The sequence below is a fragment of the Silurus aristotelis genome (assembly GCF_946808225.1).
Source record: "Silurus aristotelis genome assembly, chromosome: 21".
Taxonomy (NCBI): domain Eukaryota; kingdom Metazoa; phylum Chordata; class Actinopteri; order Siluriformes; family Siluridae; genus Silurus; species Silurus aristotelis.
In genome coordinates, this window is record NC_139594.1 from 13726503 (window position 1) to 13751810 (window position 25308).

The 25308-nt window shown below is 38.4% G+C and overlaps 1 protein-coding gene across 1 annotated transcript; it reads left to right on the forward strand.

Moving 5' to 3' along the window:
* The first annotated feature begins 2149 nt into the window (after window positions 1–2149).
* On the forward strand, window positions 2150–20916 carry trappc3 (trafficking protein particle complex subunit 3). Its single transcript, XM_083523849.1, has 5 exons — window positions 2150–2331; window positions 14856–14953; window positions 17559–17658; window positions 18311–18493; window positions 20080–20916. The coding sequence occupies exons 1-5, from the start codon at window positions 2290–2292 to the stop codon at window positions 20197–20199; spliced, it is 543 nt and encodes a 180-aa protein (XP_083379975.1). The 5' UTR covers window positions 2150–2289; the 3' UTR covers window positions 20200–20916.
* Window positions 20917–25308: the final 4392 nt, after the last annotated feature.

A 25308-nucleotide genomic window follows, 5' to 3' on the forward strand; every position in this document is an offset into this window, starting at 1 on the left:
CAGATTAGGACATTTTATTCTATAAAATAAAAAAAAGCTGAATCAGCAGATAGTTGTGCTGCAGCTGAGAGCTGTTTCAGTGCTATTGCAAAATGTTTCATTGTAAAGCATATATACTAGCCCCAAGGGTATTAGGATGGGGAATAAAACTTTATATTTAAACTGATTCAATGGCAACATTTCAGAAATGCTAGGTTAAGCCCAATACTCTCTAGAAACAGGGACCAGTTTTGTTGTACATCCAAAGAGTTGTACTTCAAATGTTTTCTAGTGTCAGCGCAAGAAAGAAAAGAAAAATAATAATAATATAATAAAGTTCACAGTGCAAAAGGTTGGGTACATTTTTACAATGGTGTAAAGGGTGTAAGCAAGCGTGTAAAGTCTGCACAATTGATGCTTAATGAGTGTATGGGGTTTAGTAATAATTAAAAACACAGAACTACTGGCACACTTTGTAAAATGTGCTATTCTTTTAGTCTGCAAAGCAAAATCAGTATTAGACTGGTGAAACTTTTCCCAGCAATGATTCTCATCCTGAAATGCCTAATAAGGTTGGATACACTTGCAGAATGATCTTGGCCCACTCTTCTGTGTAGAACATTTTAGACTCTGTTATATTCTTAGATTTACGCATGCAGACTGTTCTTTGTCACTCAGGGAGGAATTTTTCTCGTTAAAACCAAAGGACTCAAAACGACTACTTGAGTTGATGTATGGTTGGAGTCAATGTCTAGTTAAAAGAGTCAAGTACGTTTTACACTCAAATCTCCTAATACTTGGTGGAATTCATAATTCCATTCAATTTCACAAAGCCGAATACCTTCAAAACAGCCACAAAGCATCTATTATTCATATCCACATTTTAGTGAGATTGATTGCTGCTCACTGGCTGCCGTCCCAATTTTTTTTTAATTTGTTTTATTATTTTCTTCTTCTTCTTGCTGGTGATGTTGTGCAGAGCCGGTTTTCATTTTGACCATAATATATGATTCCAAATGTAGTTCTGAAATACGTTAATGTGGGGTTTGTGTTAAATGCTTATTTTCCCATGTTTTATTTGGAAATAACCAAATGTTTGTTTTAGGGTTTTTTCACATTATGTATGGCTCGCTACATCATTACAGATAGAAATTCCACATTATAAGGGATGGGATTCCTACAACATGGGAATGGGAATGGAAATTTTGTTAGAAAGTCAGGTCATTTGGCTCGGTTTAAGAATAAAAAGCAGTTCTTCCACCCTGACCACAATAAAGCAGTTTATAAAGATAAACGCATCCATGCTAACATAACGGAGATGTTTTAATTAAATTACAATGCAAATTTCGGGGCTGCCTACATCTGCTGATATTAAGATGAAAACGACTCATATATGTGAGCACCTTCTAAACGACTCACATATATAGGGAACCGGCTCTTTTGTGAACAAAACGTCACTAAGGCCTGTATCCTGTGTATTGGCGAACACTGCCATCTTTTGGAGAGTTGTGGAATTGATTTATTTATTTGTTTGTTAGTTTGTTTATTGATTGATTGATTGATTTATTATTATTGCTGTTGTTGTTGTCGGTATCTATTAATTTATTATACATGTGTTTATTTTTTAATTAATATTAATATAATGATTAATAATATTGTTGTGACTGAAGTATTAATATGATTATTATTAGTGGTTATTATTTATATATTTATTAATTATTAACGTGTGTATTTTTATTATAGTTTTATGGGTAGGTTGGTTATTATTTCCTATTTAATAATTTGTTTATTATTACTTCTTTATCTATTTTATTATTATCAATGTAAATATTAATGTTATTATTAATTATTATTATTATTATTATTATTATTATTATTATTATTACAATCTTTTTTTATGTTTGGCCATGTTTAGCATGAGCAACACTTTAATAGTGTACATAACTCTAAATGTATAAAATAAAAAATAATAATAAAATGACCACCACATAAATATTATTATTATTATTATTATTATTATTATTATTATTATTATTATTATTATTATTATTATTATTATTAATATTATTGTGTATGTTTGTTTGTTTGTTTATTCAGTGAGACGGTGTTCTCTTTTTTAGCACATCTTTGAGATCCGGCGTGCGCGCTACAAACTACAAATCCCAGGCGAACCCATGACCTCTGCGATGCGGAAGTGAACCAGGAAGTCAGTTTGAAAGCGATACAGGAACACGATCAGTGTATTTCAAGAGCAGGTTAATAAAATATATCTTGGAACCTACGAGCACAAAAGCTGTAACGCAATACACCATGTCCAGGCAGTCCAACAGAACCACAGATAACAAGAAGATGGTGAGTGGCTTTGTCATGTGTCTTAGGGCAGCTTTAGCTCCATTATCGGGGGGTTTAGATACTGAAAAGCAAAATCCTCCACCTGCAGACGAAGTAATCATTGTGTAGAAACTCTCAATTGTGTGTAATATTGATTTATTATCCCCTGTAGCGACACCCTGATGTTTACAACCATCTACAACTGGTCATTGTTTATAATTGTTTGTCTCTGTCGACAGATGTTTAATCATTGCACGTATTCTGGAAAATACTGTAGATTATTTGACTTTCCACTGTGTTTTTGTTGCAGTTTTATATAATAGAGCAAAGACTGCAAACTCTCAGATGACAAACACGTTTATCAGCTACACTTACATTCCACTCGTCTTGTGTATGCAAGAATAAGATTATATATATATATATATATATATATATATATATATAAAATCTCTTTAGTCATCGCACAGTTGGGAAATTTCTGTGTTACAGCAGCAAAAAGACATGTGCATATATATATATATATATATATATATATATATATATATATATATATATATATATACACATACATACATACACACATACACACACACACACACACACACACACATACATATGTGTATGGGTTTCTCGGCAATAACTCTGTCGCTAAGGATTTTCCAGAGGTTCTCTATTGGGTTGAGATCAGGACTCTGGGCAGGCCATGTCATTATTTCAATGTTTTCAGTTTCAAGGAACTGCTTTACCCGTTTTGCTGTGTGACATGGAGCGTTGTCCTGCATGAACACCGCGGACTGATTGGGTGATGAACGCATGGAAGGAACCATATGTTGTTGACGAAGATTCTAATAAACATTTGCATTCACTCTGCCATGTAACTGTATAAGAGGCCCAACTCCTGCTGCAGAAAACATGCCCCAAACCATGACACTTCCTCCTTCACTTTTCACTGACTTCTTTACACACTTTGGGTTCAGTCTTTCTCCAGTTTGTCGCCGAACATAATGTTTCCCATCGGACCCAAATAAATTAAACTTTATCACTGAAGTGAACTTTGGACCAGTTCTCCTCTGTCCACACAACATGCTTAGTCTAGCCTAATGGGAGGTTTGGTCACTGCAGAGTGGGCTTTCAGTCCAAATGCTCTTAAACGTTGAGACACTGTATGACGAGACAGATCCTTAACCTGTTCAGTGCTGAACTGGTGAGCAATACCAGCTGCAGGGTGGAAACGATTGAGATCCTCCGGAGTATCCTGTCCTCTCTTGTATTTGTCTTCCCTGGACGACCAGCCTTCTTGGCGGACTTGAATGAGTTTGTGATGTTGTAAAGATTAAATATTCTTGAAATCACAGATTTGGAACGACCAACTTGTCTTGCTATGGCTGATAGGGTCATCTCTTTGGCCTTCATCTGGACAACCTGCTGCCGGAGGCTTTCAGTCACTTTAGAACGGCCCACTATCTTGCAGAGTCAGTGAAACTGGAAGTTAGGCTGCCAGTTAAATAGGGGTTGACAGAAAATCAAGGAAATTAGCACCAGGTGCCAGATTACCACCAATAACTGGGAGGTATCTAAAAGTGTTCTCTAATTTTGATCAGTGTGTTTTCTGGAAAATAATGATTTTTTTTTTTTAAATGCCTTTGTTAATTTGTGGAAAAGGTGTTCTGGTAGCATGGTATAGACAGGACAAAAACTCCTTCAACTGTTGAGCAGTGAAGATGACATTATTTCAGAATTGTTCAATTGTTTATAAATTATTCTCTAATTTTGATCGCCTGTGTGTGTATGTGTATATGTGTATATGTGTGTATATATATATATATATATATATATATATATATATATATATATATACATACATACATACATACAGTGAGGAAAATAAGTGTTTGAACACCCTGCTATTTTGCAAGTTCTCCCACTTAGAAATCATGTAGGGGTCTGAAATTGTCATCGTAGGTGCATGTCCACTGTGAGAGACATAATCTAAAAAAAAAAATCCAGAAATCACTATATATGATTTTTAAACTATTTATTTGTATGATACAGCTGCAAATAAGTATTTGAACACCTGTCTATCAGCTAGAATTCTGACCCTCAAAGACCTGTTAGTCCGCCTTTAAAATGTCCACCTCCACTACATTTATTATCCTAAATTAGATGCACCTGTTTGAGGTCGTTAGCTGCATAAAGACACGTGTCCACCCCATACAATCAGTAAGAATCCAACTACTAACATGGCCAAGACCAAAGAGCTGTCCAAAGACACTAGAGACAAAATTGTACACCTCCGCAAGGCTGGAAAGGGCTACGGGGAAATTGCCAAGCAGCTTGGTGAAAAAAGGTCCACTGTTGGAGCAATCATTAGAAAATAGAAGAAGCTAAACATGACTGTCAATCTCCCTCGGACTGGGGCTCCATGCAAGATCTCACCTTGTGGGGTCTCAATGATCCTAAGGAAGGTGAGAAATCAGCCCAGAACTACACGGGAGGAGCTGGTCAATGACCTGAAAAGAGCTGGGACCACCGTTTCCAAGGTTACTGTTGGTAATACACTAAGACGTCATGGTTTGAAATCATGCATGGCACGGAAGGTTCCCCTGCTTAAACCAGCACATGTCCAGGCACGTCTTAAGTTTGCCAATGACCATTTGGATGATCCAGAGGAGTCATGGGAGAAATTCATGTGGTCAGATGAGACCAAAATAAAACTTTGGGGTCATAATTCCACTAAACGTGTTTGGAGGAAGAAGAATGATAAGTACCATCCCAAGAACACCATCCCTACTGTGAAGCATGGAGGTGGTAGCATCTGGTGTTTTTCTGCACATGGGACAGGGCGACTGCACTGTATTAAGGAGAGGATGACCGGGGCCATGTATTGCGAGATTTTGGGGAACAACCTCCTTTCCTCAGTTAGAGCATTGAAGATGAGTCGAGGCTGGGTCTTCCAACATGACAATGACCCGAAGCACAGAGCCAGGATAACCAAGGAGTGGCTCTGTAAGTAGCATATCAAGGTTCTGGCGTGGCCTAGCGAGTCTCCAGACCTAAACCCAATAGAGAATCTTTGGCGGGAGCTCAAACTCTGTGTTTCTCAGCGACAGGCCAGAAACCTGACTGATCTAGAGAAGATCTGTGTGGAGGAGTGGGCCAAAATCCCTCCTGCAGTGTGTGCAAACCTGGTGAAAAACTACAGGAAACGTTTGACCTCTGTAATTGCAAACAAAGGCTACTGTATCAAATATTAACATTGACTTTCTCAGGTGTTCAAATACTTATTTGCAGCTGTATCATACAAATAAATAGTTACAAAAAATCATACATTGTGATTTCTGGATTTTTTTATTTTATTATGTCTCTCACAGTGGACATGCACCTACGATGACAATTTCAGACCCCTCTATGATTCTAATTGGGAGAACTTGCAAAATAGCAGAGTGTTCAAATACTTATTTTCCTCACTGTATGTGTGTATATATATATGTCTAAGTATATACATTACAGTGTATAAATACAAAAGAATAAGATCCCACCAATAAGCAGTTACGCTTTCAAATATAGGTAATATTGTTTTAAATAAATGGTATTGTATGTTAACTGCATAGAAAACTTAGTTATTGTTATTGTTGCACAGTTAAAAACACTAACAGTGTGTATTATGGTGACTGGTTCACTGGGAGCAGCACTGATTGTAAAGTCAAATAGCAGCAGGGAGAAAAGACTGTCTGTCACTGAAGGAGCTGCTCAGAGATAAAACTGTTTCATACAGGGAATGAGAGTCGTTCTCCAGCAATGATGATAGTTTAGCTACCATCCTCCTTTCTCCCACCTCCTGTACAGTGTCCAGGGGAATCCCCAGGACTGAACTGGCCTTCCTAATCAGCTTGTCCAATCTCTTCCTTTCTGCTTAAGAGATGCTGCTGCACCGGCAGACCACACCATAGAAGATGGCCGAGGCCACCACAGAGTCAAAAAAAGGTCTTCACTAGCTCTCCCTGCACTCCAAAAGATCTTAGTCTCCTCAGCAGAAAGAATCTGCTCTGTCCTTTCTTGTAAATTGCCTCGGTGTTGTCTGTCCAGTCCAGTTTGCTGTTCAGATGAGCAACCAGGTATTTGTAAGAGTCCACTCTCACAATGTCCTTCCCCTGAATGTTTACTGGTGGTAATAGTTTGTTTGTGCTTACGGAAATCCACCACCAGTTCTTTGGTTTTCTCTGCGTTTATCTGGAGGCAGCTCCGTTGGCACCAGTCCACAAAGTTTTGGATCAGTCCTCTGTACTTTCTGTCATCATCATCATCATCATCGGTGAGCAGGCCGATAATGGCATCAGTCATCAGAGAACTTCTGCAAGTGACAGGTTGCTGAGCCAAACATGAAGTCTGCAGTGTAGACTGTGAAGCGAAACAGGGCCAGAACCTTTCCCTGCAGGTCTCCGGTGTTGCAGACTCATCTTATCCATCAGGAGCGCACGATTCCTCACATACTGTGGTCGGTCTGTGAGGTAATCCAGTATCAAGGTAGACAGATGATAGTCTACTTTCATGTACACCATCTTATCCCTCAGGAGCGCAGGTTGGATCGTTTTAAAAGCACTGGAAAAGTCAGAAAACTTGACTCTTACTGTGCTTCCAGCCTTTTCCAGGTGTGAAAATCTTTATTTAGGAGGAAAATGACTGCATCTTCCAGTCCAATGCCAGGTTTGTAGGCAAACTGAAGTGGATTCATTGATGGGCTCAATAGAGGTCGGAGATGAGTAAGCACCAGCATATATCACTCACTGCAGCTCATCGTCCTCTATGCATAATTCGTCACCTCTCTGTCTTAATATTTATCAAAAATGACCCACCACTAACCATGGAGCACCACTAAGCCAAGTCAGTTATGCCCTGGAGCATCCTGAACACAGAATCATTACAGATTTTGGTGTTGTGTTGTGTGTAGTATGTTGTGGTTGGCAGATAACTTTCTCAATCTGAATGAATCAAAGATGGAAGTCGTAGTCTTTGGCCCCCGTGATGTCTCCAAACTCGTAAATGGTTATCTGTGTTCGTTTCTTCTAAATTCTCATCCATCCTGGTGTTATCTTTGTTTCTGCTTCAAAGAGGAAATAACACACAGTTTTAATCTCCTCTTAATCTTAAGTAGCCATAGAGTAGTTTTGCAGCCTTCATATCTCCAAAGAGTCCTATCAGATTTACAAAGGGGAGATATTGCTTTACGTTTGTCTCCAAAAACAGCCGAGCTCCTGGAGTCGTGATGTGGGCGGAGCTAAAGAGTCACGAGCACGTGCCGCTCACATCCAGAAACACACTTCTTTAGAGACACTGTTCTCGAGCAATGAATAAATTAAGCACGTTGATGGGGTGCTCTTGCTGTGTGCATGCACTCTTCCATGAGAAGTGCCCATACAAGGAATTCCAACCTTCATGATGTCATCAAGAGCCATACTCGGCCCCTAAACCCTAAAGGAGTGCATTTGGGAGAATTAAACTCTTTAACAGTGTACATAACTCCAAATGAATAAAATAAAACTAGAGAACCCCTGCGGTTCCACATCAAGTCCCAAACCGAATTTAAACGATTTCAAGTCATGTCTTATAAACGTATAATAAATGGCAATTCTGCATGACCCAGATGAGCATGAGCTTCTGAGTGTGGGTCTCTCAGGGTTCTTTCTCATACTATCAGGGTGTTTTTCTTGCCACAGACGCCACTGGCAAACTTTTATAGGGACCAACCTATAAATTCAAATTTCTATAAAGCTGCTTTGGGACAGTGTCTGTTGTTAAAAACTCTAGACAAATAAACCTGATTTGAATATTTATTTGTTTTAGCACTTTGGTCAACATTTGTGCTTTATAAATAAATTGTGACTTTGTTTTTTAAATAGTGATGCCACAAGTGTTTCAGGTGCAGTGGTTGAGATACAAATCACCAGCCAAAAATATCCATCAGTTTACAGCGCTGTGATCAGAACTGAGAAAGGGTGCAGTGATGGTTGAATATAAATAGTATTGTGCCAGAAAAAGATCTAGTACCTATCTGGTCCACCGATTAATACATTTCTGCGAAAGAGTTTTCAGCACTCAAAAGATAAAACTACAAAGTAACATGTCAGAGCTGAAAATGATCCGTCGCCATAATAACGTGGTCACTAGAGGTCTTAAGTGTCTCTTTCCCCCCCAATTTGGTTAAAATCAGTAATTGTGCACTTAATGAAAGTGTGTAGGGATAAGTTCGGTGTACCACTGGCCACTGAGTGATTCGGTCTGTTTCATTGCATTTGTGGACCACAAGATGTGGACCACAAGATGGTGCCCAAATCCAGGAAGCCGGGTTTGATTTCACCAAGAAACTTCAGTTAGATTTACGATCATTAACGCGTGTGTTTTCCCTGCACTAATCCCATCATATGAATCATGTGTACTACAAGAGAGAAAATTCTTGGTAGGTTGATTAGTATAAAATGGCAAAATCTGACTAACATCTTAACAATTGTGTATATTAATATACTAAGTACAAAAGTTTATTTTACAAAGACATAAACAGCAACGTATTCATCTTCATTCACCACTCAATATAGAACACCAGTTTATCTCAGGGCACCACTTAAAGTTTAGGGACAGAAGTTTGTGGACACCTGACCATATGTGCTTTTTTTTAATATCCCAATCTACGTTTAGTCCACATTTTTGTTATAAAAACCTCCACTCTTCTGAGAAAGATGTTCCACCAGATTTTGGAGAATTGGAGATTTTGACTCCTTCACCCACAAGAGTCAGGTACTGATGTAGGTGAGGTGAGGAGAGAATACACTCTCTTCCACTCTAGCCCATGTAAAGCATATCTTCATGGAGCTGGATTTGTTGAAGGGGACATTGCCATGTTTAAACAAGTTTGGATCTCCTAGTTCAAGTGAATGGAAACTGTAATGCTACCACACCCAAAGGCGTCCTATACAGTTGTGTGCCATCAACGTTGTGGTAGCAGTTTGGATGAACCACGTATGGCTGGGAAAATCAGGTGTCCGATTGCTTTTCTCCATACAGTGTATATACAGTCGGGTTTCACATTTCATTTCCAGGTGGGACGTTTGCATATTCGTGAATTTGCTATTAAAGTTTAGTCATTAATAAAAGTGCAAAATTATGGTAAACAAAGTTTAAATACTGTAATGGTGTTTTATTAAAGTTATTTATTTTACTGCTTTTAAATACTGTAGACCAGTGGTCCCCAACCCCCGGGCCGCGGACCGGCACCGGTCTGTGGGTCAATTGGTATCGGGCCGCACACAAAGAAAACATAACTTACATTATTTCTGTTTTATTTATTATCTGATTCTGAACAATGTTTTATTTTGGAAAATTACTGGATTCTCTCCGCCACATCTGTCTATGACTCACTCTTGATGCATGTGATAATGCCTCATGTCACATGTCTTCCCTCCATCCGCTACCTTCTTAAAGGGGCTGCTCCGGCCGCTAACACATAATACATTACTGCTAAATTCAAACCCCCAAGCGAGCAAAATGAACAAAAAACAACACAGAGGATTCACGTTTAATATTATATTTAGAAAAGACCAGTTTTTATGCTCGTATCATTTTATTTTGTTGTATTAATCCGCCACACATTAAAGGCTGGTTCGTAAAAATATTGTCTGACCTTAAACCGGTTTGAGGCGCAAAAAAGGTTGGGGGCCACTGCTGTAGATGGATTACATGACATACTGCTTTTAGCATATTGCCCCTCTTTCTCTGTTAGTCTACATTGATGATACTTTATAAGTCATACTGCCGTTTTTTTTGCATAAACTATTTGGCCTAAAAATATTTGTTGTGTTTGGGAGGTTGCTTGCACTCACTCAAACCTACGGGACTTCAGTGTATCTGAAACAACCGCACAGATACTCAAGACTTCTGCACATGCTCAGGAACAACCCTGAAAATACTGATCATCATTGATGTCCAATAAAGAGAAGGATCTTTTATAATATACCCACAGAAACCGCAAGTAGATACACGATTTACGTTTCATGATTTCAGAGCAGATTAACGGAGCACTGACCCCTCAACTTGTCTCATGAGTAGTGTTTCATAGAAGTCTACATTCAGGAGAACATTAAGTACAATTCAGAATAAAACATTTTATTCACATACTATCTGATGCATTTTGGGAAATTTTGGTGCCAAATCACATTTGAATTGTTTCTACAGAAAAAGAACTTGAAAGCTTGAGTCATTCTGTTTTATTAATATTATATAATCATATCCTAATAAGCTTATACATGATTTATTTTAGAGTAATATCCATTTGTGGGCAGCATTAACCTTGCTCAAATGTAATTTGTTATACTACAGAAATTGGCCAACTTATAATAATAATAATAATGTTTTTATATATATAATTTATTTTTATTTTTATTAATGTTCAACCTATTGTTAGAGAAGTGAAGAAAAGAGTGCAGGCAGGGTGGAGTGGGTGGAGAAGAGTGATAGCAGGAGTGATTTGTGATAGAAGAGTATCTGCGAGAGTAAAAGGGAAAGTTTATAGGACTGTGGTGAGACCTGCGATGTTGTATGGTTTAGAGACAGTGGCATTGAGTAAAAGACAGGGGGTGGAGCTGGAGGTAGCAGAGCTGAAGATGTTGAGGTTTTAGTTGGAAGTGACGACGATGAGCAGGATTAGAAATGAGTTTATTAGAGAGACAGTGCATGTAGGACGTTTTGGAGACAAGGTGAGGGAGGAGAGATTGAGATGGTTTGGACATGTGCAGAGGAGGGACATGGGGTATATCGGTAGGAGAATGCTGAGGATGGAGCCACCAGGAAGGAGGAAAAGAGAAAGACCAAGGAGGAGGTTCATGCATGTGGTGAGGGAGGACATGCAGGTAGTTGGTGTGAAAGAGGCAGATGTACAGGACAGGGGGTATGGAGACGGATGATCCGCTGTGGGGACTCCTAATGGGAGAAGCCGAAAGAAGAATTATTAAGAATTATTTTCTGTAATTCAGTTACATTATAGCAGCTTTATCTGAATTTTTTTTCTCTTAAAGTTCATAAGAAATACAGAAAGGTCTTTAATTGCTACAACAATAATCCCCCACTTTACCGCACTTCGAATCTCGTGCCCCCGGTTTATCGCGGAATTGCCTTTTGCCGCACAACTAATTGTATCTCAGCCTTTTTCTGACATCATAGGACACTTTAACCAATAAACAAGCAGAGAAGCTATGCAGAGGCTACGCTAATACAGATCTATATACTGTACTGTACGAATGTACACAAAATTCATCGTGCTATATTCTTGCAAACGTTTTATTTGTGTGTGTTTAAAGTGTGTGGGAGGATGATTTACAGCTTAAACAATAAAAGAAAAGGCATTTTTGGGGTGGCTTCCTTTTTTCGCGGTTTGTTGTTTATCACGGGCGGTTTTGGAACGTAACCACAGCGATAAACAGGGGATTACTGTGTTTGCACTTTTTATAGATGCTTAACTGCAATATCTATCTCAAGTCAAGTCAAGAAGCTTTTATTGTTATTTCAACCATATATAGCTGACGCAGTGAAATGTGAAAGGAAACAACGTACCTCCTGGACGTGTGCAGTGAGTACGTGTGTGTGTGTGTGTGTGTGTGTGTGTGTGTGTGTGTGTGTGTGTGTGTGTGTGTGTGTGTGTGTGTGTGTGTGTGTGTGTGTGTGTGTGTGTGTGTGTGTGTGTGTGTGTGTGTGTGTGTGTGTGTGTGTGTGTGTGTGTGTGTGTGTTGAGTCCGGGTTGTACAGATCAGTCACACAGTGACTGCTTCAGAACCGCGTTCCCAATGGGAGAAGAGTTCCACCAGATTTTGGAGAAGTGGAGAGTGTGGAGAAGTGTGTGTGTGTGGTCATCCTCAGTGCTGTTGGCTTTGCGGATGCAGTGTGTGGTGTAAATGTCCATGATGGAAGGGAGAGAGAATCCGATGATCTTCTCAGCCGTCCTCATGATCCTCTGTAGGGTCTTTCGATCCGAGACGGTGCAGTTCCCAAACCAGGCAGTGATGCAGCTGCTCAAGATGCTCTCAATGGTCCCACTGTAGATCGATCGATCGATCAATCATCTATCTATCTATCTAGCGTTCCTTCTTTCTTTTTAGCATTCTTTCTTTCTCTCTTTTTATTTTTAGCATTTTAGCTTTCTTTCTTTCTTTCTTTTTAGCTTTCTTTCTTCTTTCCTTCTTTCTTTTTACCTTTCTTTCTTTCTTTTTACCTTTCTTTCTTTCTTTTTACCTTTCTTTCTTTTTCTTTTTAGCTTTCTTTCTTTTTCTTTTTAGCTTTCTTTCATCCTTTCTTTCTTTTTTTAAGCATTCTTTCTTCCTTTCTTTCTTTTTAGCATCCTTTCTTCCTTACTTTCTTTCTTTTTAGCACTCTTTCTTCCTTTCTTTCTTTTTAGCATTCTTTGTGACATTACCTGAAAAAACACAATTGTAACTAGTATAAATTTGTCAAGTGAAATAAGTTGGGGAAAACTTGTGACGGTTTACCACAAGGTGGCACAGTCAGGAAACGTCTTGGGTACATTCAGGGTGTGGTCCTGGAGATATTTATCAACCTGTATGATTATAGTAGCGCAGTGAATTCAGAGAATCAACTTTATTTATATTGATAATATATATATATATGTTTATCAGCTGTAAAAGAACATGTACAAGAAATGGCTGTAGTCCAGCATTTTAAACATAATGCATCACAGCATCTATAGCAGATCCTCTGTTGTAGCTGACTGCAGGCCTAATATTGCATGTATGTATGTTTATAAGTAAAATATTTACTATATAACTGATGTACTATACGTTTTCAGAGACCTTTAAAGATTTAGCCTCTTCCGTCTGATTAGTTTAGTGACAGTCTAGTTTAGTGGTCTGTTGGGGGGGGACAAAAAAAAAAAACCATCATGATCAAAAATGCAGAACTGAGCAGAGAACTATGTGGTTTCCTTTCTTACTACAGCAGTGCTGCATGATTTATCGTATCGCAATCACGTTTTGATGAAATAATTAAGTGTGTGTGTGCACGCTTTCTGAGATCAGTTTGAAGATTCGCCGCTAACAAAACAAAAAAAAGACCAGATAGTCTCAGTTTCGCAGTGCATTTGTGGCGTGTGGTCACGTGACTTCCTGGTGTGCAGCGCGGAGACCAGGCGAAGAAGGATGCTGAGAAGTCCAACACTGAACTGGTAGCCATAAAACGCTACCTCTGTTATATGGCGATATTTTAGTTTTGCGATGATCAACAGTGAGCAGAGAGAGGAACTGCAGGGTTTACTTAATTAAAGTTGATGCATCAGGTGGCAATATGACGAATCTGTAACAGATTTTTACTGGTTCCAGGTTGGAAGAAAGAGACGACTGTTATACAGACAACTTTCTTTTATTTTTTTTATTCATTTTTGCCCCGTCACTTTCCTTCCCTCGTACTCGCACACAAACCCACTTGCGGTAACGCACATCTTTCTTCGACGCCAACCCGTAACCCACGCACACTTGCGGATTGGTTCGCCTTTACCTGGCAACCTCCACTTTCCCACACATATCTCCATACACACCATCAGCTCTGCCTGGTATCTCTCTCTCTCTCTTTCCCTCTCTCTTTCCCTCTCTCTCTCTCTCTCTCTCTTTCTCTCTCTCTCTCTCTCTCTCTCTCTCTCTCTCTCTCTCTCTCTCTCTCTCTCTCTCTCTCTCTCTCTCTCTCCCTCCCCCTGGTGTCTGTTACATCCTGCATAAACAGGGCTGTTTCTAGCCTTTTGGAACTCCGGGCAAGATTCCTATTGTCACCCCCAATAGCTCTGCCCTCCCACCACCACAATACTCCACTCCCACACCATACAAATCATTAGCAATCTTCCATCAAACAAAAAATGTTTTAATAATTAAATAATGATTTTGCCTGAATTCATGTATTTTAACATTATACTGTATATTAAACTGTTTGTTTGGATTAAATGTTTGAAATATCTTATTTTGGTGAAAATGTTTTTATTTATTGTTTTATTTAATTCAGCTGTACCTTAGGGATTTATTTATTTATTTATTTATTTTAAACATTAATGCAAATGTTATTTCATTTTGTAAAAAAAAACAAAAAAAAAAACATTCATTTTGAAAACCTTTAGCGTTTTACAAACACACATTTCAGCATTATCACTAATCTGTGTGCAATTTTTTTCATAGCCAATCAAGTGGACCCATGATAGCATTTATTATATCGCATATCGCAGTATTGTCCACAGTAATCGCAACATGACTTTTTCCCCAAATCGTGCAGCCCTATATTACAGTTTACTGTCTGTAATGCTATCCAGAAAACTTGAAGTGCTGTTGTGAAAACAGAAAAATATATAAGCACTTCAGATAAGTAACCCATGTTAGTGGCTTTTTCAGACATTTTCTAAGCAGTTGATTGGAGCTGGAATATCGTCATTGACTATTGCTGTTGTCATTGTACAAGAAAATGAGTTGTAAGTACTGATTGTCTTCCTGCTGTTGTTTTATCCTGTTCAACAGAATTCTGAGCTGTTCACTCTGACATATGGAGCCCTGGTCACACAGCTCTGTAAGGATTATGAGAACGACGAGGAAGTGAACAAGCAGCTCGATAAAATGTATGTTTTTGTATTCTCCATTTCTTTCTTTTTCTTTTCACATCTGGTTTTACCGTCATGTCCAGTAGACATTTCAGTTCTTGTAATTGTAGGAATTTGTTTTTCTACGACAAAAAAACTTTTGCAAGGCTGCTGTGGTGTGAATGTTTGAATATTCTCCTGTCATTTTTCCAAAGGCATACAAAATGTAAAGAGTCCCTGGCTTAAGATATATTATTGTCCACATCGAGTCTCTCCCTCCCTCCCTCCCTCCCTCCCTCCCTTCCTCCCTTCCTCCCTGTGGTTATGTTGGGAGATCTAGGGTGTTAGTCTACCTCAGTGGGCGGTTAACAGAAAAAGTGTGAACTGTACAACTATAGTCCTTTAGAGACCACCACCTACCCGCTGCATGATGTAAAATGAATAGACCAACTGTGTGGCTCGGGTCCTGTCTATTCAAATATACGTCTCAATCCTGCAGCACGCTGACAAATTCCACTACCTCCCTGAAAAGAATACCGTCTAGTAAAATGCTGAAAGTGATTTATCGTTGTCTGCTATTTCTGCTTATTTCTTTTTTGAGATCATGGAATCTGTTCGACGGTTTTTGCCGTCAGGGGGAAAAATAGAAGTAATGAAATCGCTCATCTTGCAAGTCACCAGAGGTGAAGCCACTGACTAGTGAATGTTATACACTGTAAAAGAAGCCCTTATTAAATATCTTTATGTATTAGCAGGTAAAAAAAAGATATTATTTTTAATCATTGAAAAAATTTTTTCGATGATATTATTGCTATCATTGTTGTAGTCTGACTTCAAATTTCAACGTGTTTCGAATACAAAAGAGAGGAGCATGCACACTGTGTATATTATATGGACAAAGTTATGTGAACACCTCAAGATTCAGATGTGCTAGTTGAACACTCCATTCCACATTTAGTCCCTGTTTGCTATTATAATAACCTCCACTCTTCTGTGAAGATGTTCCACTATATTGTGGAGATTTGTGTTTATTCAGCCACAAGGGTGTTAGTAAAGTCAGGTACTGATGTAGGTGAGGTGAGGTGAGGAGGCCTGGGGTCCAGCCAGTGTTCAGTAGGGTTGTGGTGAGAACTCTATAGCAAGCCACTCAAGATCTCCATCTCCCAGGCATTAAAGAATCCCTTCATAGAGCTGGTGCATTGTCATGCTGGAACAGGTTTGGGTCTCCTAGTTGAAGTGAAGGGAAATTTAAAGCTAAAGCATTCTGAGACATCCTATACAAATGTGTGTCTCCAAATTTGTGGTGTCCCAATACCTTTGCATATGTAGCGTATGTATAATTCAACTGCTGTAAATTTCTATGGAATTAACTGTAAATCAGAAAATGATCTATGTCTGAACAGTGACAAGACCGAAGGGATGCTTATTGGTTCACCTCATCAGTTGTGTAGCAGAGTCCGTAACCTTAAGTTTGGATGTCTCTGCTTTACAATTCCAAACTAAACTAAAAGATTTAGGGGTGATATTTGACACCAATTTAACATTTGACCATCATGTTCGTAGCACTGTCAAAGCGTCATTTTTTTTCATTTCAGAAACATTGGCAAATTAAGTCCCATGCTGACTTTCTCTGTTGCTGAAAAGTTGATCAACACATTTGTATTTTCACGTTTAGACTACTGTAATGCTTTGCTGGCTGGAGTTCCTAAAGCTACCCTAAGTAAATTACAGTTGGTACAAAATTCTGCTGCTAGAATTCTGACTAGGACCAGTGCAAGGGAACACATCACACCTATCCTGGAAAAAATTGCACTGGCTTCCAGTTAGTTTTCGTATTGAGTTTAAAATTCTCACCTATAAGGCCTTAAATAATCTGGCCCCTCAATATCTATGTGAGCTGTTAACCCCCTACACACCTTCACGTGCTCTACGGTCCTCTGAAGCTGGTCTTCTCACTGCCCAAAAAACACGGCTAAAAACTGTGGGTGATCAGGCTTTTTCTTCTTTGGCTCCTAAACTGTGGAATTCCCTGCCCTCAGAGATCAGGAATGCAGAATCCCTGGGTGTTTTTAAATCCCATCTTAAAACATACTTTTTTAGGGTAGCTTTTATGTGACTTCTTTGTTTGTTATTTATTGGGTTTTTATTTTTTGTATAGTTAGTTTTAGTGTTTGCATTATTATGTGTATCTTTTAAATTTTATCTGTTATGTCAAGCGCTTTGAGAAACTCCTTTTAAAGGCGCTATACAAAATAAAGTTTATTATTATTATTATAATAAATCTTTCATTTCTACAAATAGTGCAAGATGTATTTATGATGATAAAGCTTGAGACTGAGAAGTATAAAAGTAGCTTTTTTTTTTTATTATTATTATTATCTGGATGTAAAATGTTCCTAATATACACATTAGCACTATTTTAGAGTTTTATAGACAATCTGAATGGGTAATATTTATCAATGTAGAACCTTTTAATGAGAAAGTGTAGCTTGACTTTTTTGTCCATATATGAAATTCTGAGATTTACTGCAGTATGTATGTATATGAGTTGATACGAAAGTTGAGAATAAGTAGTTAAATTGAAAGATTGAATTTTTTCAGTAATACCGCATCTTTCTTTTTTTTTTTTCCTTTCTCTTGTAAGGGGTTACAATATTGGCGTACGTCTCATCGAGGACTTCTTGGCTCGCTCCAGTGTGGGCAGGTGTCAAGATTTCCGAGAAACCGCCGATGTCATTGCGAAGGTATCAAAGATTCAGCCAAATGACTTCAGCAAATTTCCAAAATATGTTGGCACATGGAAAGCGAGCTGGTACCAATAGCCATGGATATAAAGGTTTATCCCTTTTTGTCTACTGTTTATCGTTTCCTGAACCAAGCATGAAGAGTAAAATCCTTACTAAGCTACCGTAAATTCAGCTGCCAGTTGCAGTGTTGGTGACTCAGTGCCTAAGTGCTGCCGTCTTTGTTGTCTTTATGTCTGACTGTGGCCAGATGTGCTGTTAGTTAGACCAATTGTAAAACATTGCACTACAAAACATGTTAGTTCACACTAAAAGAATGACTGTGTTTTTGCTCTTTCCTCTCCTGTTCCTGTTCTGCCTTTGCTTTCCTCTGTGAGCCACGTTGTCAGATGTGAATCTAATGTTTGCTCAGAGCAATTCTGGGCTCCAGATCAGAATCATGAATCTTTTTACACAACATTGCTCCCTTGATGAAGGTTCAAAAAGCCACTTGGAGGTCAAGAATCCGCAATTAAAGCCGCCGTCTGAGATGGCGACAGCGGTTGGTTTTAGGCGTCTAAATCTCATCGAAACTAACAGACCTGTAAAATCATTTAACTGTCACACTTGGGTTATGCCTTGGGATAAGAGTATTACTGTTTCTCATGCACAGGTAGCCTTTAAGATGTATCTGGGTATCACCCCCAGTGTGACGAACTGGAGCCCTGCTGGAGACGAGTTCTCTCTCATCTTGGAGAGCAATCCACTGGTGGACTTTGTGGAACTTCCAGACAACCATAACACTCTGATTTACTCGAACCTACTGTGTGGTGTGCTACGAGGAGCTTTGGAGATGGTAACGATTTTTCATTTGTGCCATGTTAGAGGGTCTCTCTTGTGAAAATCATATACTCTTAAAAAAAAATATATATATATAAGGACATTATAATGCTTGTTGAAAAACTAAAAAGAAAAAAAAAAAACGAGGTACGATTTTCCCATTGCTGAATTTCATATAGAACGCAAGCATGATGCGTTTCAGTAACGTTGTGATCCGTAACTCCTGGCTACTTCCAAATCCCAGAATTAGACCCAAGTAACGGCTAGAAGGTGTACTGTTTTAGTGCACAAGTAAGCAATTTTCAGTAAAACCCACAGTGAACTTTTAAATCCCTTTTATTTGTTCCCCAAACACAAAACTCTGCATAATCTCTCAGTTAAGTTTTAATGTGATCCTCTAACTGCTCCATCAAATCCTTTCACTCTCCTGCTTAGAAAACTTCTCTCAGTAATAAACACAGCTGAATTGAGCTCGTGGTTTCATGACATTTAATTGATGAAGGAGCATGTTCCAGCTCAGCTTTGGTTCAACAACAGGTTACAAAAACGCTGTTTCCAAAGAAGGCATCTGTGCGTGTCTAAACTCACTGAGTTTTCTAGCTAATTTATCACTATCCTCTAACATTGCCTCACAGCCTGCTGTGGATAACGTGCACAATAACCTTTTTTTCCCCTTGCATTAGCAAAATTCAAATATAATAAAACATTTCAGGGCGTACAGTTATAGGAAACTGTTCAGCAAAAGAGAAGATCGATGTACAAGGCCAACCCATCTCAATCTCTCCTCCCTCACCTTGTCTCCAAAACGTCCTACATGCGCTGTCCCTCTAATAAACTCATTTCTAATCCTGTCCATCCTCTTCACTCCCAACATAAACCTCAACATCTTCAGCTTTGTTACCTCCAGCTCCACCTCCTGTCTTTTACTCAATACCACTGTCTCAAAACCATACATCATCGCAGGTCTCACCACAGTCCTATAAACTTTCCCTTTCACTCTCGCAGATACTCTTCTATCACACATCACTACTGCTATCACTCTTCTCCACCCACTCCACCCTGCCTGCACTCTTTTCTTCACTTCTCTAACACACTCTCCATTATTTTGCACTGAAATCTTATCACAAATTATCTATTCTTAATGAAAGAATGATGTTTGCACTTTCATTTCATACTGAGGAATTTATTTGCTGTTATTACTTACAATGTAATAGCAAGTAAAAAAAAAAAACAGACCTTAATTTGAAACTTAATATGCAAAATTATTCTATGCTATTATATGCAAAGGCTCTCCATATCAACATATCAGCCAGTCCCTTTTTTTTTACTTTTTTTTTAAAACTATTATTATAGAAAAATACTAAAATGCTCTACATTAGAATAGACATTAATATATGTCTGTGGTTTCTCTTGCAATGAATCACTGTCAATGCTGATATTTCTGAGAATGAATCAAAACCTTTTGACCAATCGAGAATCCAGCAGAAGGGCTATTTTTCATATTTTTGGATCACTTGAGACATCCATAGACACTCAGAAGCTTAACAAAAACAAGAAGAGGAATACTTGTCACTATTTAGGTCACTCTCAATGTTTTCACAGGTGCAAATGGCAGTGGACGTGCGTTTTGCTCAAGACACTCTAAGAGGAGACAATGTGACAGAAATCCGCATGAAGTTCATCAAAAGGATCGAGGAAAATCTGCCTGCTGGTGATGAATGAAGCTTCTGTAATGATGTGACTGAAGAAGCTGAAACGCACTGGACTATGGGATCTCAAAGACTTTGAGCATTAAGTTTGGTCCATAAAACAGCGATTCTTTAGCTAAAAAAAGCTGCTCCTTTTGATTGGCGTATAAGAAAAAAGTAAGTATTTAGTTTTATTAAAAAAATTTTTTTTGGATCATCACCGTTCCAACAAAGAATGTGATCTGTGACGTCCCTTAAACACCTCTATTTGATATTAAATGGACCTGTATCAAATTCAATTAGGCTTTTTCCAATATTTACCTGATGTAGAAGTTACAGTTCCTCCCACCTAATGTTTAACGAACAGATTTTGACTTTCTTTATTCTTGCATTGTGCATATGCTGATTGGAAGAAGCACGAGGAAGGATGTACACGCTTGTTTTAAGTAGGTACAGATGTATACTGCATTCCTTTTAACTAGTGATATCTTCATCTTCCCTGTTGGCCCCATGTTGAAATGGTTTTCAGACTTTTGGAATTTGCATCTAATAGTTTGGCAAAAATATGTATTCACTAAAAACAAGGAAAGCTCCACAAATGAAATCAAATAAAGGGTTGCATATGGTTCTGCTACTTTGGACATTTTTGTGCAATCAGCATATTGTTCTTTAAAGTGTATGTGTCATGTTTGAGTTCATTTATATATTAAAAACAAATATGAGATGGATTAAATTACTAACTCGATGTGAATCCGGTCTCAACACTGTCCTTATTGTTGTACTTGTGTCTTTTATCGCAGCTGTGTATTCCTGGCTATGTACGAACTTATGTAGAATTTAGACATTTCTATGTATTATATAGGCAGGAAGTATTATACGTCTTATCGACTAGCCAAAAACAAGTTTTATCGTTCATCTAGAAGCAACATGTAGAGAATGAGGCCCATGTGTAGTGAGAACAGAGCAGCAGTGTACTGCTTTCTGGTGAAAGTTGCGTGTTGCGTCGCATGGAGAAAATGCGCCGTTGTTTGTGGGGTGTGGGAGTGGTCGAATAGTCGTGTAGAGAATGGAAGCTGTGTGTTAAGGAACTGGAGAGCCTGTTGTCAGTCTCTCCACACACATGTAATGAGGTGTTGCGCACCCGTGTGTCTTCTGAGGTTATCAAGAAAAGGTCTTTACACATCGGGGACTGTTATTCCTGCACTGCCGCTGAAGTTCAAAAACAATGAGCTAATTTGTTTCATATGTTTACTCAAGCAACATGGAAGCAATCAACAGCTAAAAGCGTAGGCGTGTTCAGTTCAGGTGTGTTTAGGGAGTCGATGTGTTTTAACAGGGTGAGTTGGGGGTGTGTAGAGGGTTTTGGCGGGCAGAACAGGGAGGGTCTGCCTTTTACTAAAAGGAGCTTATTTCTCGAGGAGATTTTTTGGGGACTTGCTAATGGGTTTACGTCATTCAGGAGTCACCAGCAGAGGCTCATTTTCCAGGGTTTTTCACCTCGTCAATCAGGAAAGAAGTCTTGTCAAGTGGAAAGGAAATACTGAAACTATCAATTGTGCTGTGTTTCTTTTTCTACTGCTATTCAGTCTTTTTTTTTTTTTTTTTTATCTTTGGGACACTGGGACAGAATAATAAAAATGTATTAAGCAGTGTTCAATAAAGTCGAGGTTCTCACGTTTTCAATTATCTTTCCTGAGAACAGCTCATCGACTCGTTCTCCGTTTGTCGTGTGCTTCAGAGAGAAATTGATACTATTGGTTTGGTTTAGTTTCACAACAAACCAAAAACAAAAAAAAACTGACTGGATTTGGACTGTACATACAATGTTTGGTTCACTTCCTGCAGTTGGATCGATTTAGGGTCAAGTCACGCTAGAGTTTGTTTGGAACCAGCCCAGACATTGTTTTGGTCCTCACGTGAGTGCCAGACGTTGTTTTGGTCCTCACGTGAGTGTTCTGTTCCGACCTGCCTAAGCAAACTTCAACAAAGGGGAAAAACACAGCAGGGTTTGTTTTAAACAGATTAAATGTTGCATTTGTTAAGGCACCCTTTAAAGTCAGGAAAACTTCAGAAGCCAGTTCCAGAAAAAAATTTGCTCCTCATTGTTCAGCTATATACACCAGTTACCCTAATAGGAATGTCTTTACCCATGCTCACATATGCATTAATCCAGTCAGCCAATTATGTATTATGAAATCATGCAGACGCAGGTCATTTAATATTCACATTAAACAGAATAGGAAATGCAAATGTCCCTAGTGACTGAACGTGGCATGGTTTTTGGTGCCAGATGGCCTGGTTTGAGAATTTCTCAATAATCCTGGAATATATACTAATATAAATAGACTGTAGTGTGCACACAAAAGCTTTGGAAAACAGAAAACATCATCCAATAAGTGATACAAACAGAGTTTAGTTTAAGTTTTGTCAGATTAGTTTGCACTGACAGAAAGGTTAACTGATAGGTAATGAAGTAAATATAATTTGTTACTGTACTTAAGTTGCTTCTTCGTGTATCTGTACTTTACTGAAGTACTTCCATTTGGGAAGACTTTTACTTCAACTATACTTCACTACATTTCAAAGTCAAATATCGTACTTTTTACTCAACATTAGATTTTGCGTAATCAGACGTTCCTTTTTTATTTAAGAGGATAAAATCTTAACTGGTCAAGCACAAAGCAAGCCGTCAATCAGGGTAGAGCGCTAGCTCTGTTTTAACTTTGTTTTGATTGCCGCTTGGTGGTATCTACTTATCACCAACATACAGTTCAGCATCAGTTTAACAGCAACCAGAACATTTTGAGAGGAGTAAATGATTGAAGAAACCCCTGACTTAAAACAGAAACTTTGGCCTTATGTACATGTTTTTATTTTTTATTTTTTGTTGTAAAGATGGAATCATGATAATTTTATTAGATATCAATCAGTGCTTGACTCATTAATATCACCCTATTAATAGATTGGTGTTCCCAGAATAAGAGTCTTTTCACATAAACTTACATAAACATCAAAAAAGAGTTGATAAAGTAAAGAGTCTTGTGACAAAAATGATAATAGGACATTATAGCCATAATAAATCATAGTAGTTTGGATACTTAAGTAAATTTGAATGCAAATACTCCTGTTCCTTTACTTAAGTGAAAGTTTAAACAGAGCATTTTTACTTTTACTGAGGGTATCTCTATCTCAAGTGCATGGTTTGTGTACTTCGTCCACCACTAGTGAATAAAGAAATGTATGTATTCTGTGTGATGTTATAATTTTTAGTGTGTTTTGTAGAAAGCAGTTGGGAGGGGGAAAAAATCACTGTGTGTTGTGGAAAACCTTGGTCATTCTTCTTGGTCATTCTTCTCTATGCTTTTACTTCTGTGGATTTTTGTCTAACTTTAAACATAAACAATACTATAACATTGAACCAATGCTTCTTAATAAAATTTAAATTTATTCATTCATCTTTAGTAACTTCTGGGCAGAGTCATGTCAGATGTGGAGCTTGTCCTGGGTGTGATCTGGGAATATACGCTGAATGGGAAACCAGTCAATTGCAGGATACCATTAACACACACACTGGCACACTCATTTATACCTAGGGACCATTCCACCTACTGGCATGTTTTTGGCAGGTGGAAGGAAACCAAAGAACCTACAGGAAACTCCCACAGACATGGAGAAAACGTGCAAAACCACACAGGCAGCAACCTGAGCTTTGGCTTGAACCAGTGACCCTGTAACTATGACGTAACCCTAGCTACATGAGGAAACTCTAATGTCCTATATAAATGTGAAAAGTGTGTGGTGGTTATTTGTCTATTAGGACATCCAACATGAGAGTCCATCAATATTTGATATTTGACACTAACATTTTCAGACTCAAAGATCGTCCAGTTTTTGCAAAAACAAGTAGCAAATATAGCAGACCTGAAACGATGCACACCAAACCAGCTTAAGCTTCCAAAATGCTACCATGTGAATTTAATAGAAAACAAATGGAGAATGGCATGTTGAAACAATAAAGTTGTGTGGATGGCCTGATGCTGGCTCACGGTTACTGAATCCCCCTCATCCTTTCTCGCTTTTTTACTCAGTCTATCCCTCTGGAACCACACTTTCAAGCTCTGCCAGGACCAAAGTATTGTCAGTATGCGAGAAGGGGGGTGGAGATGAAGAAGGAAAGAGCAAAGAAAAGGCAGTGTATGTTTCAGAAACACCTTATGGAGATATCGAAGTGCTGGGAAAGCCCTGCCACCATCTCTGCATCTATCACAGCTGTCCTTTCTACAAATACTGTCGTTCTCTAGTGAGCCCTCATATTTTGTTGTGCTTCTCAGGCCTTTTGGATTATGTTATCTTTATGGAGATTTTTTTTAACACACAACATCAGAACAATTTATAGCACCTATTAGACTCTGATGATATCTAAACATTTGGTCCCCCTTTTTGACATATTTTGGGAACTGGATCTTCTTAATAATAATCATTAAAAAAATGTATATGCCACTAAGACACTGAATGTCTATGTTAGTGTGCAACACTAAACTACACTCATCCAGCTCTTTCCTCTGACATGACGGCTACAAACCTGAAAGGAGCAACCTCTGAATCTTTTTATGCTCTGTCACAGGGCAACATAACAAAGCTGCTCTTTTCTAAAATTCAGGGAAACCACATTTTGTTCAGACTGCTATGAGTTTTGATCATACAGTTAAAATATAGAGTACTGAGTTGTCTACTGTCATTGTTACATTTATTATTATCAGTTTCATTCTAGCACTACCAATTGTAGCTACTGCTCAATCCTGGTCCATCAGAATTTGTCTTCAAAGTGAGCATGCCAAGACAAGTGAACAGACGTTAGCCACAGACATCTTGGCTGTACATAGAGCTCCAAAGTTGGCTAAAGCTGTGTCATTTTAGTTTTTTACCAGCACTTTTCAAATGTGGTGCATGTCAGTTAGAGAGCTATGAGGCCATTAGTTACTTAACAGGTGTAGAAGACTCCTATTTTGGTTATCATGTTGTCTTTTTGATAGATTGCAATAACAAATAAAGGTGCTTACTGCAACATAGTACACTGGAGTGCAGAAGTTTTGATTAACAAATATTACACACCACAACCCTCCACTACTAGAACACAACCCTG